The 16,418-nt window shown below is 51.5% G+C and overlaps 2 protein-coding genes across 3 annotated transcripts in view; both read left to right on the top strand.

Moving 5' to 3' along the window:
• RNF213 (ring finger protein 213) overlaps window positions 1-3,587 on the top strand; it is a 52,959-nt gene extending 49,372 nt beyond the window's left edge. The window contains exons 61-66 of the mRNA XM_082492030.1: window positions 39-240; window positions 386-463; window positions 774-971; window positions 1,794-1,883; window positions 2,002-2,180; window positions 2,723-3,587. Coding sequence (XP_082348156.1) covers window positions 39-240; window positions 386-463; window positions 774-971; window positions 1,794-1,883; window positions 2,002-2,180; window positions 2,723-2,876 — 901 coding nt within the window. The 3' untranslated portion in view covers window positions 2,877-3,587. The remainder of the gene's footprint in view (window positions 1-38; window positions 241-385; window positions 464-773; window positions 972-1,793; window positions 1,884-2,001; window positions 2,181-2,722) is intronic.
• Window positions 3,588-3,596: 9 nt separating this feature from the next.
• Window positions 3,597-14,832, top strand: ENDOV (endonuclease V; the record flags this gene model as incomplete). 2 transcript variants are annotated; one of them, XR_014269788.1, is made up of 9 exons in its annotated part: window positions 3,597-3,649; window positions 4,131-4,302; window positions 5,484-5,618; window positions 6,061-6,100; window positions 6,203-6,315; window positions 6,425-6,493; window positions 7,158-7,286; window positions 13,515-14,510; window positions 14,661-14,776. XR_014269788.1 is itself a non-coding variant. In XM_082492034.1 (9 exons), 9 exons carry the CDS (start codon window positions 3,597-3,599, stop codon window positions 14,689-14,691), a joined length of 819 nt encoding a protein of 272 aa, XP_082348160.1. In that variant the 3' UTR covers window positions 14,692-14,832. The 2 variants fall into 2 exon arrangements, 1 of the variants encoding a protein (XP_082348160.1); XM_082492034.1 differs by having other exon boundaries at window positions 13,515-13,591; window positions 14,661-14,832.
• Between the last annotated feature and the right edge of the window lie 1,586 nt (window positions 14,833-16,418).

The following is a 16,418-nucleotide window of genomic DNA, read 5'->3' as shown; positions in this document are numbered from 1 at the left end:
CTTCTTGCTCGAAATGAAGACTGTTTTCGCTTCTGCAGGTACTTGATCAGTGCGTCAGAAGTGGCTGACCTCCACTTGATCAGCTATGAGGTTGAGAGAGACCTGATTCCTCTGATCTTGTCCAACTGCCAGTACAGCATGGAGAAGGGAGGGGAGACGTTGCAGGACTTTGATCTGGAAAGGATCCAGCAGCAAGTCATCAGCAAATTCCTGCAGGGGAAACCACTCATCACCCTAAAGGTAGGAGAAGGCAGCAGCTATGTTTTCTGCAGACAACTTCTTGGCTGATGTTGGAGCCCTGCAGTGTTTGCTACAGCATGGCATGCACTGTAGCAGGGTTAGCAGTGCTACCAAAGCTTTACAGCCATGGTTTCTGTCCTGACAGGGAATACCTACCCTCGTGTACAGACACGATCGGAATTATGAACAGCTGTTTAATGATGTCAGGAATAAGCTGGATCAGGTGAGTTTCTGCATTGGAGGAAACAGGGCAAGCATGTGACTCCTGACATCCCAAGAAATGTTAGGTTTGTCTTCTGTTACTTGCCTTGTTTATCTGAAGGCTTGTCTGCTAATCTCTCAGCATGCCTTGAATATGTACAAGCTGGCCTTCTTTTGTCAGTCCGGATATACAAAGGAAAGGGATATAGTTAAGCATTTTCAGTTTCCTAAATTTGGGGCTCTGCCATCTTCTATGACTATGGCAGCTTGGCTAGCAATGAGGAGTGGCTCTAAACTAACGTTAGCAACTGCTTTGACTTCATGGTTTTCAGAGTGCTCTTCCCAGTTCTGTGATGAACATGATCAGTGGGGAGCTACAGTCTTACAGTGATGTCTGTGATGCTCTAACTGTCACTGAAATTACCTTGGGATTCCTGGCCATGGCTGGAGAGAATGCTGAAATGCTTCTGACTGACTACATTGAAAATGTTCTGCAGATGGGTGATCAGACGAACCCTCGTGTACTGCAGGTGAGCCCTGGGAGCAAAGCTTTTATTCTTACAGGATAAAATCTGCACTGGTTTATACTAAATCCAGCCAGTCTGATCTCCTAGCCCAGCAAAAGTTCAGCTTGAAAAGGTATGTGATAGAATTCCCTCCCCACCATATTCAGCAGTGGGGGGAAAGAATTTTCCCTTCACCTGTAACCAGTGTTTGCAAGGTGGGAGCATCTAATAGCTTGTGATGCTCAGTGGGTTCTTGCAAAGCCCTACAGAAAGGTCAGGTGCAGGATGTGCGGAAGGCTGAACTCTTCTCTGCAGATCCAAGCTCTTCTGTCAGCACCAGGAAGGAGAATTCTCAGTTGAGTGTCAGTGTAATTAGTTGCAATGCTAAAACTGAGAAAAGGCAGAACTTTCAATTATGAGTCAGCTTTCAGTGACACTGGCTTGCCTGGTGCTGAGCAGGATTGAAAATATCCCTTTACCTCTCAAAAGTGGTGACAGGGGAAGGTTTTATCTCCTAACGATGTGTGAAAAGAGGCCCTTTACTGATAAGGGGGCAAAGGCACTATGTTATCACAAGTGTGACACAGCCCTATCACTTTCCAGCTCCCTTTCATGGTACCAAAAAGATGGATTACCACAGTTAAAATGGGGAAGAGGGAGAGAAAAGCCTATTGCAGACGTACTTCTACACCCAGGCTAAAGGGGCTCAGTGAACTCCCTGCTGAACTCTCTCTGCACTTCTGCTCCTCTGCAGTTTCGACCTGTGTGGGCAGGGCAAGGGGTGGACAGGTTCCTAAATACATCCCTTACATCCAGTTTCGCTCCATAGATGTGTTTTTCTTTCAGGCCTTTAGACGATGCCACCTGAAGCACAACATAGCCCTATGGCAACTTCTCTCTACCCACAAATCTGAGCAGCTTCTGCGCCTCAAAAGGGTAATGTACACTGATAACTTCAGTGTCTAATCGGTTGTTTCTTTGTCTCTCAGTGAAGTTGCTCACATGTGTATGGTTGGTTAGTTGCTTTTTTTTTTTTCCCTCACTGCATTTTTAGGATCCTTTTGTAGACATCAGTAAAGCCTACAAAGATGAGCTCAGTCCAGAGATTGCCAAGCTCCTCAACGCCTTCCTTGTCCACTCAAGGCTGGAAACCTTCCTGCAGGAGCTCCATGAAATGATCATCTTGAAGCTGAGACGTGTCCAAGCTGTGGATGAATTCCGACCGACATGGAGGTAACAGTTTTATGCAGCCCAAACCAACCCGCAGCTGCTGTTACTAACTTAAGCTTCTCTGCCTCTGAAAATGCACATGATGGAAACGGTTCCCTTGGCAAATGACTGCCCGGCTGGATGCAGAGCACAACTGTCAACGTTTAGAATATGCAGCCAATTCTAAGACATGCTGCCTGTTTCTGGCACGTGTGACTCTTCTTCATTTACACCAGCTATTTTGGGAGCACTGCTGGAATATATCAGGAGCTGCTGTTCATGAGCACTAAAGATAAACACAAGCTCTTCTGCAGTCACTCAGATGAGCACCGTCAGCTCTCCCCACATGCAGCTTGGCCATAATGGTTCTGGCCTGCAGCATCCCCTTTCTGGGTTCTTGAGCCTCTCTATAAACCTGACTGGCTGTTTAATCCTCATTGCAAAATACACATATTAAAACTCTTTGTACCTAATGTTGGAGCATTCCTACCGCACAAAACACTATGTGGTGTTTGTGGTTTGCCATACACCATCTATTAATACTACTTTTGCTCTTTGTTTTCCAGCCTGAAGGAATCGCTCATTCCTTACCTCGACGCAAAAGACTCCGAGTTAGCTACAGAGCTGGAAGAGATGTTCCCAGATGAGATTCTCCTCTCTCACGCTACTGCTACATGGAAAGCAGCCGCTCTCTTCAAAAGAGAGCGTAGGGAAAGTTAGGGGCATTCGCACCTCCGCCCTCCTGCGCGGGGGACTGTAGTGCCACAGACACGGCGGGGGGTGTCCGGAAGCTCAGGGGCTCGGGGTTTTTGGGGGGTCGTCGTTTGGGTTTCATTTTTTTACTAACTTCAGTACCAAAAGGATGATGCAGAGATTAGATGCTTCCATGTATCAGGACAGTGGAGAACACAAAGCTGCACCTTTCAGCAGGGATTTTTTTTTTTTTTTTTTTAAGGCATCAAAGAAACCAAACGAACAAAGCCGCCCACCCCTAAAGATGAAGGATTTTTGTAAAAAGCATTCTTCCCTAGTGCTGGGAAAGGGGGGGGGGGGCGGGTTGTTTTTTTGGTTGGGTTTTTTTTTTCGCAATCTGCATTTCTCCTGACATTTCTTGTCACCGAGACGCGGAACAGGCCCCTTCCCGGGGAGCCCCTGCAGCGCCCCTGCGGGACGGGGACCGAGCTGGGAGAACACGAAGACACCGAGGGACGCTGCTCCTTCACTGCCTTAACCCCGGCGGCCGCCGCCGCTCCGCCCGCAGCCCCAGGGCCGGGGCCGGGCCCGCTCCCGCCCCGCCGCTCCTTCCCAATAAAGCTCGTTCTTTCTCCCGCTGCCGCCGCCTCTTCCTTCTCCTCTGCCGCTCCCGGAACGGCCGCTCTTCGCCCGCGTTCCCGGGGGGGTGGAGGACACGGCGGTGACACCTCCTGTCGTCGCGCCGCCATGGCGGCCTCCGCCGCGCCGCCGCCGGACACCACTCTGCGCCGCTGGGAACGGTAACGGCCGCGCCGCGCGCCCTGCGCATGCGCCACGGGGGTGGGGGGTGTGGAGGAACGGGACACGCGCGCGTGGGGGCCGCGGTGGCCATGGCAACCGTGCGCTGTCCCGGGCTGGGCCCTGTGTGGCGGGGCGGCCCCGGGCCGGGCTTCCCGCTTCTCTGCCCCCTCGGCCCCGGGCCAACCGCGGCGGGTTCCCCCCCTCTTCCCTTCCCTGGGATCCCGCCCGCCCGCGGCCCTCCTGAGGAGAAGCGAGGGGACCCGCATCGCCCGGCTCCCCTTTCCGGAGAGAGCGGGGGGGGCGTGGGGGTGGGTTCCGGCGTCCCCACGAACGATGGCGCCCCTCGAGAGGAGCCCCCCGGAGCTCTGTCCCCGCGGTTGGGTCCGTGGGCTCCTCCCGGCCCCGCGGTGTGGTTGGTGCCGGGCCAGGCCTGGAGCCCAGAGGAAGGGCCTCGCCTGACGGCGGCTGTGTCCTGCCCAGCGAGCAGGCCCGGCTGAAGGCCAGCGTGCTTGAGGAGGACACCGAGGAGTGGCAGAAGGACGCGAGTTTTGCGGGACTGGAGAGAGTGGGAGGCGTGGACTTATCCTACATCAAAGGAGACGACACCAGCGCCTGCGCTTCCCTGGTGGTTCTCAGCTACCCGGCTCTTGAGGTAACGGCGAGGGAGCAGCTTCACCCCTTGGGCTTGTGTCCAGGTGTGCCTCAGCGTGAGGGTCATTAGAAAACTTACACAAAGTCCATTGTCACTGCGCCTCTGCCTCACCGGCCGTCAGCAAGTCACCGCGTGTATGTTCAGCAAAGCCTCCAACCCTACGTTCTGCAAGAAAGAGAAACAGAGCAAAAAGTACATATAAGGGTTTAGGCATAAGTTTAGGAAGATGTGAAGCAAACTGCTCCTGATTGTGAGAGGTTCGTAGGATTACTGGGAATTTAGGAGGCGTTGAGGGATAGCTTTAGTATGTATTTAAGTTACTTGGGAAATCAGAAAATACCGTGATGAGATGTAGTCCGTGGTCAGGCACAGAAGTCTGTAACTGCTTTAGGTATCTGTTGAAAATAATCGCTCAGCCACTACCCACAAGGAGCCAAAAAGGACCATTGTTACTCAGTGCTGATCAGGAGAGGAAATTAAAGCATTTGTAGCACTCAAATAGCAGATGTCTTGTTTGTGAGTTCTTGCTGGGAATCAACTAATAATATGGGATGTAACATGTAAAAGCCTTTTCAAAACTACTGTGAATCCCATATCCCACAGTCATTTACTTGAATTAATAAAGATTTTTTGGTCTCTTTCCCAGCTTTCAAAATGACATAAAAATTATCTTTAACTATAAAACCTATAAAAACCAGAGAAATAAAGCTTGATATTGGCCGCTGGAATTTTTATGAACTGAATTAAAATCCTGCCTTGATTCTTGACTTCCCCTGCATGAACGTTGTTTTGTCCCATCTTACAGGGTTTCTTTTGGCCTATCCCTGCATAGAGACAGATGCTCTTTGATAACGCTCTGACTGGGCGAACTTTGAGGTCCCCCGCTGTGTATTTGAATAGCTGCCCTAATTTTGTTTCAAGGACTTCACTCTCAAGCAGGGTATGGTAGGTGATGTTCAGCCCTCTTCTGTCAGCAGTCTGTTACCCACCCCCTTCCCCAACTGAGTAGCAGACTGAGACAACCCAATGGCCTTGGCTTTGTGGGAGAGATCCAGAAACAGAGTATTTAAAAAATTATGAGATTAGAGGACATAAACTAGAGGAGACGTGTCTGAAACAGTTAGGAACCACCCGGCCAAGTCCTGGAGGTCATTGTCTCTGCACTGTCCCGCTGCTTCCAGGTGCTGTATGAGGATTGCCGGATGGTGACTGTGGGCGCCCCGTACGTGGCAGGATTCTTAGCCTTCCGAGAAGTCCCTTTCCTGGTGGAAGCTGTTCAGAGACTTCAGCAGGAGGAGCCCGGGCTCAGACCTCAGGTGTGGCATATTTCTTTGTCCCAAGTTGAGATGTCATGAGGGTGCGGAGTACTGCTGGAAAGTGTTCTTCCCTCTCCTGAGACTGCACTGTCTGGCTCTTTCCCACTGGTGGGGCGGAAAGTGTAGTGTCAGAGTTGTATTGAAGCATCTATTGCCCTTTCCTTAGGGCCCGGGGATGCCAAGCCGTGAACAGCCGAGCCTCCCCTGGCAATGGCAGTCCCTTTCTGTGGGCAGTGCTGGTGAAGAGTGCTGCCAGCCACTAAGAGCTTATGCTGCGAATCATTTAGAGTCAGGTGTAGATAGCACCGCAGGAAGGCCCTTATAGAGAGAAGTAAAAGGACTGAGACAGAATTCCCTTTCCTCACAGGGTCAGCATCACTGTTTGCCTATCCAAGTGGCTTTCAATGCAAAGGAAATGACGTTTCTTTTTTGACTTTTTCAGGTACTTCTTGTAGATGGGAATGGCCTGCTCCATCCCAGAGGTAGGACTTTACTGGAGAGTCCTGCTCTCTGGAGTCCCCATGCTGCTGCTTGAGATTCCTGTTCTCCGGTGTCCTGCAGTTACAGTGTCTTCTTGTTGGCAGGATTTGGTGTGGCCTGTCACCTTGGAGTCCTGACGGATCTACCGTGCATTGGAGTGGCCAAGAACCTCCTGCAGGTGGACGGCTTGGTCAGGGATGAGCTGCACAGAGAGCAGGTTAGGCCAGGCTGGGAATTTATTACCGCTCTTTAATACCCCAAGAGAATTGGTACAGCCTCATACACGTGCTTCCTAACCAACTGGCCATGTGTGTGTTTATCCCTAGATTCGTGCCCTGCAGAGGGAAGGAGATACATTCCCACTGACAGGCACTTCAGGGAGAGCCTGGGGCATGGTAAGCTGTGGGGAGTTTCCTATTCATTTGGCCATTGAGACTTCCAGCTTTGTGTAGCTGGGAGCAATGGAGGATGTCTTTGTAGTGGGACTGTCTCAGTGATGTTAGTTTAGGAAGACTCAGTGTCAACAGGGGACTGGTAACACTGCTTTCCCCTTTCTGTGAGCTCAGACGTTTGTAGAAAGAGTTCACAGTTCAGGTGTTGGATATATTCACATCTGTGGCTATGGTACCTGAGGTGCCATGCTCCTGCACCCCCATTCGTGAGCCGCAGTCAAGGAGAGGTGCCAATTCTGCAGCAGCTTACCAGGATGCAATATGGGAGCATCTGACTCAGAAGAGCGCTGTGCAGAGGAAACGGGCAGATGTAAGAAACTTCCTGTGTCTGGTGTTATTTCAACATAGTCTGCATTAGCAAGTCTCACTGCCTTCCAGAGCAGCGTGAGGCATTTGGGGAAGCGCCACAGGGGTCCAAAAGGGCAAACAGTCCCTATGAGGAGATACTGGGAAGCAGAAGAGGTTCTAGAAGGCTGGGAGTTGCCAAATACAGAGCCAGCATCCCACCTTCTGAAGGCAGCTGGCTAGCTTATAATTATTCTGCCACTCTGTATTTGTTAAAATAAGCCTCTTAAGTATTTGATCTTTCTTCTTTCTGAATGCACAGGTCCTGCGTAGCTACAACAACAGCTCTAAGCCGCTTTATATCTCTGTGGGTCACAGGGTGTGCTTGGAGACAGCCGTGCGTCTCGTCAAGTCCTGCTGCAGGTACCGGGTCCCGGAGCCCATCCGTCAGGTACAGAAGCAGGGGAGCCGAGGAAGGGGAAGGCAGGCCTGGAGCAGGGAAGCAGCAGCGGAGGGGGCTGTGGATGCCAAGCCTGTGGCAATGTTTCAGAGCCTCAGTTTGCCACCCATCTGCAGCTGGCAGTTCTGCAGCTGGCACCCTTCTTCCTGGCCTGTTTTCCCCAGCCTGTTGTGGTGGTGTTTACACGGTAGCTCACTGATCTTTCCTTCTTCCTCGCTTGTTCTTCTGAGTCAGTGCCCAGAAGCACACACAGCCCTTACTGCAGACCCAGCCTGACTGATTTCTTGGTTCCTCTCTGCAGTCAACTTCTGTGATGCTGGTGTTAATACACAGGAGCTGGAAATGCAGTTTTCCTGGGCTCTTTGAGCCTAGCACAGACTGCAGTGCTGCTCCTCTGGGCTTTTCCCTGCTACTGCACTCCGCAAGGAGCTGCAGGCTCCGAGGAGGCAGCCAGCCAGTAGGTGACAGCACTGGATCGCCGTCACTGAGCCGCAGCTGCCACCAAGGCTCAGCTTCAGACTAGTTAAATGGCAGCAGGGCTTGATGAAAGGATCTGGAGAAGTGTAAAGCCTCTGGGACTTCTAGCCTGACAAGTGCTTCCCTTCTGTCAGGGTCACCCTGTTGTTTGTGGCTCAGGCAGGTCCGACCCAGCGACAGGCCAGGGAGCAGGGCCCGTTCAGATGTCCGTGTTTGTAACGTTGCCCTGGAACACGCCGTTCGCATTGCTGCACCGCTGTGCTTGTCAGGTGTCTGGCCACCTTTGCTCTGCAGCTCCTCAGAGCAGCACTGAGGTGATCCTGCCGAGGGCTGTTGCGCAGTCTCTGCACACAGGAGCTTCTCACTGGTACTGCAGTGTTTTCTGAAAACAGAATCTTGAGTCTGTAGTTATAAACCAGACAAAAATCTAACACCTTAAAGCAAAACAAACCTTGAAGCGTCCACACCAGAACTGGAGTTTCTGATCTCATAAACCACTGCCTGCCAGACGGGAGTAGGCTGATGGATCTTATGCAATCTCCTCCAGCAAGGGACGGATGCCTCCGCAGCGCTCTGAGCTAGCTCTGCAGTTCGGAGTGTGCAGAGGAAAGGGGAAGAGCATTCCCTTTGGAAACAAAATGGTGTCTTGGAGCTTTTACATCACCCTCATTTCATTTTCAGCTGTCTCCAGTATTTGTCTATGTTCTGAGACTCTTCCAGTTCTCTAACTGCAACCTTTATTTAAAGTGATGGAATGAATTGTCGCTCTTCTTACAGAGAGATTAAAAATCCAAAAGGGAGTGTGTTTACTGTAGAGGTAGAGGGATGGCAGGAGACAAGGACACTTAAACCTTTCCATGGGACTTGTCCCTGTTGGAGTTCCTCTGTATGGTAACTGTCACAGATCTTGACATAGTGCTGGAAGCCTCAGCTCTTGAGCATCTAAACCTGGAATTAGGAGGTAGAAGGCTGTGGAGAATCCTGCTGTGGATGACTGACTTGGCCTTTTTGCTATGGTGTGTCCCCAGAACAAGCTGGCAGAGCTGATGCGTGCTGTGCTTGTGGCTTTGCTCGTGTCATGAAAGACTGCTGGATCATTAGCTCTTAGTTTGTAAGTTCTGGTAGCCCCAGAAGTATAATGCTCTTAAGAGAGCTCAGCCGCTCATGCCTTCTTGAGGCTGCGTTTATGGTTCATGTGAAGGCAGTGCCATGCTGCAGCATGTGTAGTGCTGTGCAACTGCTGTGGGAACTTAAGCCTTCTACTTTCCTAGAGGTATGGCTGGTCAGCCTGTATGGGGTCTGTTGTGCTTCCTGGGCATGCAACACCATCTCGGCAGTGATCAGAAATGGTTTGATTTGCATTCAGCCCACAGTGTGGTCGTGCTGCCAAAGGAGCTGTGGCTGTGATGCGGGTGAGAGTGGTGATCTTTCAGAGAAAGCAGAGGGAAGTTCATTATCACCTACAATCACTGTTTACATCCCACTCAGTCCTTATTCCACGTGTAAGTGCAAGGCCAATCTGGCATAATTTTGCTCGCATGGAGATGATCTCTGCCCAGCCAGCTTGTGACATTTTGAGGTTCTTCTGCAGAGATTTGGTCATTTGGAGCTACCCAGACAGGGATTGAGGTAGGCAGGAGCTGTCATCCCAGAATAACAGCAAAACATTCAAACTGAGTGGCCCTGGAACAATACCAAGCCCTCCTGAGAGCAACTGCCCTTGCCTACTTCTGGCAGAGGTCAAAACCCCTCTCCAGTGTTTGCCCACGCTCCCAGCTTGCTCAGACCCAGGATCCCCACGCACAGCGGGGAAACAGAAGCTTTTAACACTCTCCAGCTGACAGGGATTGCACCGGGAGCGATTCCTCTGCTCTCGCTGTGCCGGGTTCCTGGTTGGCTGCACACCAGCCTCCAGCTCTCCTGATGATCCCTTTAGCTCCAGCTGGCACCGTGCCCAGCTGGTCCCTGCTGGCTCAGGATGGGGCTGATGGGACAGCCTGATGTTGCTCCAGCCCACCAAGAAGGACAAAAGCAGGCCTGCCCAGAGCCGTGAGTTTCTGCAGGTCACTTCATGTGAATATTACACACTTGCCCTTAGGAGAACTGAGAAGGAAGCTGTCATCCCTCTCCTCTCTGTGAATAGCTCCTGCTGCCCAGCAGGGAAATCAGTAGCAGATAGCCTGAAACTCTCTCTCTCTCTCTTCAGATGTCCCCCCCACTGCGAGCTTGCTTTATACACAGGGATCGCCACTGCCCCTCATAAAATAGGCAAAGCAACAATTCCAGACCCTAATGCCAGCACTAGTCCCCTCTGAAAATAGAAACAATCTGTGAGGATTATTACAGGGCAGTTATCCATCTTATTGATTGGCCTCTTGGTTAATACGCTGGGTTAAGCTGTCTCTCAGGACTGCGTTAGGAGTGAGGACTGGCCCGTAACTTGCCACCTAATCAAGCATTAGCTTATGTTATCAGCAGAATGTGGTTGGGGTTTTTCTTCCTGAGAAAAATAGTTTGTAGTTGCGACTCTTGCTACCTTGGTCTCCCAGTAGGGACTCTATTGAACAACCTCCTTCCCTTGTTATAAAATACATCACGTAATCTCTTATCCTGAAGAGTGATCAAAGTTATTTGTCAGTTCGGTTATGAAACTGTCCAATTATAGAGAGAAAGGAAAAAAATCTCCCAAACAAACCACCCCTTATGTAACAACTTTTCATTCTCGAGCTTGCAGAATCGTTAAGCAGTTGTGGAGCTGCCTTTCCAGCAGTACGCAGGCAGAGCCTCCACCCGCAAGGTCTGGCTAGGGACGGAGGGGTGGCGGGGAGCTGCTTGAGGTACGGGAGAGACTCTTCAGAAGCAGCACCGTGATGAGAGTGGCAAATGCTTCAAGGACAGCCACTGGGGATGTGTTAACCCACTTTATTAGCATGATCATCATATGCTGTGAAGCTTTTCCAGCTGGGAAGGTCACATACTGCTTTTTAAGTGGAGAGAGACACTTTGCCTTTGAGGTGGGGCACAGCAGCTGTTCCAAAATGTCACAGCGAAGTGGTGTTTTTGAGAAAGGAAGTTTCTAACAAAGAAAAAAACTTTGAGGGAATGTAAAAATCAACTCCCAATTCTCAAAGTTGCTCAAGAGCCCAAGGTCTGCGTGCTTGTGATAGCATCTGAGAGTCTTCTGCACTGGAAAGCTGAACAGTAACTCTTCGGGGGGACATGAACATCCAGTAAATGTGCAGCAACGCTTTCTGTAGCTCTTGGGATTTCCACTGGTGTTCCCCTTGCCCCACTCTGCCTACATGCTATCCTGCATCGTGGATAAGACACAGCAATCTGGTTTTCTTGCTGAGCACAGGAGGGCTCATGTCACAGGAGGCTATACCAGAAGGGGGAGGAACCGGAGACTTGTGCGAGGGTGGATTTGATGAGGTTTGGTGATGGCTCCAAGATCAATTTCAAATGAAGAGGGCAGTAAACTGCCAATTTGGTAGTCTCAACATTACTGCTTTTGATTTTGGTACTGGAAGGCAGAGCCCAGAGCATGGATACGGCCTGGCGTGTAAACTGCTCCCATTGCCTTCCTTGGCAGCTTCGCCTCTGGACTCATATGAGGTAGGACAGTGTGAAAGGTGTGTCAGTCGCTTGCCTTGCAACCAGTGCCAGGAAGCAATAGAGCCAAGGATGTGCTTGTGTCTTACCTCTGTTTGCTTTTAGTGGATGTTTTTACCTGCTTTAGCTGCATAATTACCATCACACAGCCAGCCCATCAGGCGCATAGGCAGGATGAGCCAAGCTCTTGCCTAGGGAAAAGGATATGCAGCAGACGAGCGGTGTGCTTCTCCATCTGTTGCTGCATCATACAACTGCTGGAACAGAGGAAGGAAAGGGATGGGTACAAGAATGGGTAATGCCAGCTTCTCTCTTTTCATCCCATGTCCTGTTGAGAACGTGCCTGCTGGATTGCCATATTCCCAAACTCTTCACAGCCCTCTCCGTAGCTCTGCTTCCCCTCTCAATTTACAGTTCCCTGTGGAGGGCAGAGTTCCATTTCTCAGCTAATTAGTGACCAGAAAAGCTCATCCTTTGGGACCATCACAGTGTCACAGCTATAAAGACAACTATAAAGGTGATCTTGGAGTGCTGTGAGCCTGGAGTCTGCAGCCCTGCTCCTGTTTGCAATGCCAGTGGGAGTCCCTGTTAGCATCGTCCTGGGACACAGCTTCTATCTCACTGAGTGTGCAGTGGAGGTTATTGCAGCAGAGTCCGTGGGGCGTTCTGCTGCCCCAGGACAAGTCCATAAAAGGCTCCAGTATTTCCTCACCTTTTGAGGAGGGACCTATGAGCCACTGTTTCCTGCTAAATTGCCTGGTAATGCTGCAGAGATCTGCCCTCACATGCATATGGTTTTGGCACTCCAGCACCTTTCTGGGGGCCAGGGGACATTCTGCTTCTGTACATCAGTATAGGCTGAAGGATTTTGATAGCTTTGAGCAAAAGGGATGAAGAAGAACCCAAGAAACAGACGCGTGGGCAGAGTCCTGGGCTGAAGGGGGGTCATTCTTTTTGAGCTTCTTTATCTGCAAGTGTTTTGCTGATGCACAGGAACTCATCAGCATTACTCACTGCATGTGATCACAGCATGTGATCCCTTTACAGAGTGAGGGTGGCGGAGCAGCTTCTGTTGGTTCAATGGGAGAGCCAGTTTACTTTTTGGAATATCTCCTCTCAAGGGAAGGAAGACTCAAGTTTCTAACAAGTCTATTCCATCTCTCATCAGATAGTGAGGAGCTGTTGCTGGGGAGGGCCTGTGAAGGAGCTTAGCTGCTCGTTACGTTTCCCTGCACTGCATTTGGAGGTGCCTACATGTGGAAGAAGTCGTTTGGGTCGGTTCAAAGGATGAAAGCACTAGACCACTCTCAGACTCCCAGGTCTCCTCCAGTCCGAGTCTGCTGTCAGGGTTCATCAAAGAGGGGTTGCAGTTCTGGCATAGAGATGAGGCATAATGGAAAAGCAGCCTATCACCCCAGCAACTCTCCCTTTGCCAGTGAACACCTTCTTACTAAGCCTCTGGAAATCCTCACTGGCCTGTAACATCCCTGGACAGTGAGGAGGGTATCAGGAGCCATTCAGTGTAGGTATAAGGTGGGGGATTCCAGCTGTGTCGGTGCTCGCTGCAGGAATGCTCACTGCACTGCCGTGTGTGCTGGAAGCCCTGTGCTCGTTCATCCTCTGGGTCCCACAGGGACCCCCGGTGAAGGCTGATGGCACTCAGCTGCAGCTGGGATCTGCTGAGAAAGCCCAGTCTGGGTCCCACTTTGGCTGTTGATCCTGCCGTGCCTGGGGTAGGTCAGGGCTGAGGAGACCTTAGGCACCGGCTGGCAGGAAGGCTCTGTGCCCAATGCCTCACCTCCTTACTCCTCTGAGAAGTAAAGGGGCAGACAGCGAGGGTTCAGCGAATGTCCTTTCTGCTACTGAAATGAACTGTACTCCAGTATGGCTGTTTGGTCCAGGACCCTCTGTTTCTTCATTTTAAGTCTTCACTCTCCCAAGCAGCTTGCGGTGAGGCACAGAAACCAAACAAGGAAAGAAACGTGCAGGTTCCTCTTTGCAACGGAGTCGTATAAAAGCTATTTGTGATGCAGTGACATGAGGGTGTGCAGGGGCATACTGAGAGAGCAAAGAGGGGGCACCAAGCAGGCTGATCAATCCGTTTTCACTCATTTTCCTCCTTAATTCCAGGCTGATATTAGATCGAGGGAGTATATTCGGAAGCGGCTGTGTTCACCACTGGAGGTCGTGTCTTCTGGGCCAGAGAGGTAGGTGTGTGGGCAGCCCAAGCAGCTGCCGTTCCAAAGGGGATCTGCTCATGTAATGATCTTCAGTAATGGCATTAAAGGGACAGACGAGGTAACAAGGTGAGCTCAAGTGACATCAGGAGGTATGCTGCCTCCATAAAGGGTGATTTCTGGTGATTGTACCCATGCCACTTCACACGTTTCTTCCGCAGAGCGCTGTGTCCTAGGCTGGGGAAGGTCGTTGGGGATTTGGCCTGTTTCCGGCACCTGTGATAAGCAAAGCACTAACGCCCACAGATGTGACACGAGGGTGGACAGAAATATCCTGCAGGGAGCTGGTTTCTGCCCCCAGAGAGCAAGGGGAGGGTCAGACTCCCCCCCACTTACATAATGGAGGCCAGCGGCCGCTCTGTTAACGGTGTAAATCCACAGCAAGCCCGCTGAGGCGTAGGAGTTTGTGTTGTGGCTGCGCTGCCTCTGCAGCACAGTTCCCAAGAGCGTTGTTGGGTTCCCTCAGACCCACACCAGTGCCGGGCTGGATAGAGAGCAGACAGCCCTGGCTGGAGAGCTGCTCGGGGGTGGGTGAAGGACTCAAAGCCCACTCTGCTCTGAGGGTCCTGGTGGTGAAGCAGTGAAGGGTGCTGGTGGCAGTAGTGACTGACTGAGGCAGCTCCATATGGATTCCTTACAGCACTCGGATGGTGCAACTCGTCGTGCTCTGCTCAGCTCCTCTATTCTTTGAGTCATACAGCCAGAAGCAGAAGGGGCTCTCTCTGCTCTTGTAGTGGCTGTTGCACAGCGTGGCCAAGCCGTGGGGGTAGCCCTGTGCACGGCCAGGCTGGCTGTCCCCCGTTTGTGCTGGAGCTGCATCTCTGACACCTCTAACGCCTTCCTGCCTTGGAGGATGCTGAAGCTCACACAAAGGCTAACTAGTTTGGAAGTCTGTGTGACAGAAAACCCAAACTCATTGCATTTATGACCACGTATCTCAAAACCTGTGTGTCTGAGCCCCTTATTAAGTGACATAGTTATTTAGTCTTCTTGGTTTCTGCTTTTTAAGTCTGTGACCCTTCCTTGCTTTTGTTCCTAGTGGAAAAAAGGAGGCTGAACTGGATGATTAGTCTAATGCCAGAAGAAGCTGCAGCGCTCCTCTTCACTGGATCCTCTCCTCTACCAAGACTGTGGTTCTGTCGAGTGCAACAGCCGAGCGCCGCCCCAGGGGAGAGCAGCGCAGGACAACGCCAGCCACTCTGCGGGGTTCTGGTGGGCAGACAGACCACCTCCTCTGCAAGGATAATTTTTGGGGCATATCTCTCAGGGTTGATTTTTAAGCATTGTAAAAATATTTGTGTAAGCAAAGGTACCCTTGTAAGTTTGCAACAACTTGAGTACTTGGGCAATTGCAGGAGGTGATTTACAAAGAGCTGCTGAGGCACTTAACTTAGTTATAAACAAACTCCAGAGCTGGCCTTTGGCTACCACCACACCTCTGTGGCACAGAAACTTCCCTTCTTGTCGTTTTTGGAACAGCTTCCACCCAGTCCCTGCAGCCTGTGCTCCCACATTCCCTTTGTGTGTCTCCGGGGAACAGAAGCCCAGTACACAGCTCTGGCTGGTCCTGACAGACGGGCAGAGGACGCTGTGTTTCAGGTGGGCGTTTGACTCACAAGGGAGGGGATGGAGCCAACAGTCTGCTGTGGATTTTGGAAGAGGCTCGGAGGTCTGAGCTGCAGAACCTGAGAAGCTTCCTGTCTATTTGGTGTCAGTGGCTCCTGCCTTGGTGCCATGCAGCCACGACGCAGACTCAGTGGCTGTGTGCGGGTTGTTATCTGCATGGGGCACATGGTGCGCTAGCGTTGCTGGTCTCGGTGGGCACTTGCTGGGCATTGCTGCTGAAGCACGACTCGGATGGAGGGGCATTGTGGTCCCCAGACATGCTTGGTGTTACTGTCACACTCTCCACATGGCCTGAGGTGGGGGCTCACGGTGCAGACCAGCTCTTCCTGAAGGAAAGATCATCTCTGGGGAAAGGGGAATTGCCTGTCAAGGAGAATGGGGAGGGAGGTCCCTCCTAATGCACACATCGGGCATGGTGGCCAGATCCCAGGTTCAAGTTTTTGCAGTCTGAGTGGACTGGGAGCGCTCGTCTCAGGTAAGGAGGAGGCTCTCTGTGCCCGGTCCGCTTGGACCAACACCCATCGGTTAAGCCATTTGTGAAGCTTCGCTTCAGCAGCAGAGCACAGAACAAACAGGTTTTATCCCTGAATCAATACAGCGAGTCTCGTCCAATTTGCAGAGCTAACGCTTCTCCTCCAAAGGTGTGCGGTTTTGGTCATATTCGGCAGGTTTTCCCTGACCATTTCTGAAGAACAACAGGAGCAGATACGTGAGTTCTTGAGCACAGCCAAAACTCTGGCGTGTTGATTTAAAAAAAACATGGCTGTGTAAGATTCCAGCCTGAAGAGGAAAAAGGATGTTTTCCTGGGATGGGAGGGGGGTGCTCAGGGTCAGGACCACTGTGGTCTGTTTTAAATGCTGCAAAGCGCCTCACTTCTACATAAATTTATCTCAACGGCTTTTGTTGCTCTTCTCTTTTTTTGTTACGTGGGTGGACAGAGACTGGGAAGGGAAAAACATTGCAGTGGAAGTGTGCTCCTTTGATGCCGGTGATGTGCGTGGGATCAGAGGGGCCGCCTGGAGGGCCGGTGGAAGAGGAAGGGTTTGGGTTTGGGTTTGCATCTGGTGCTGGCTGTGGCCGGGGAGAGGGGTGCGGAGGCTGGTGGGCAGTCCTCCTCAGCCGAGGGGACGCCAGGACAGCCTTCTCGCCTCGCTCCCAGTGCCACGGACG

Source organism: Vanellus vanellus, assembly GCF_965231255.1.
Source record: "Vanellus vanellus genome assembly, chromosome: 17".
Taxonomy (NCBI): Eukaryota; Metazoa; Chordata; class Aves; order Charadriiformes; family Charadriidae; genus Vanellus; species Vanellus vanellus.
This window is presented reverse-complemented; position numbering and strand designations above follow the sequence as displayed.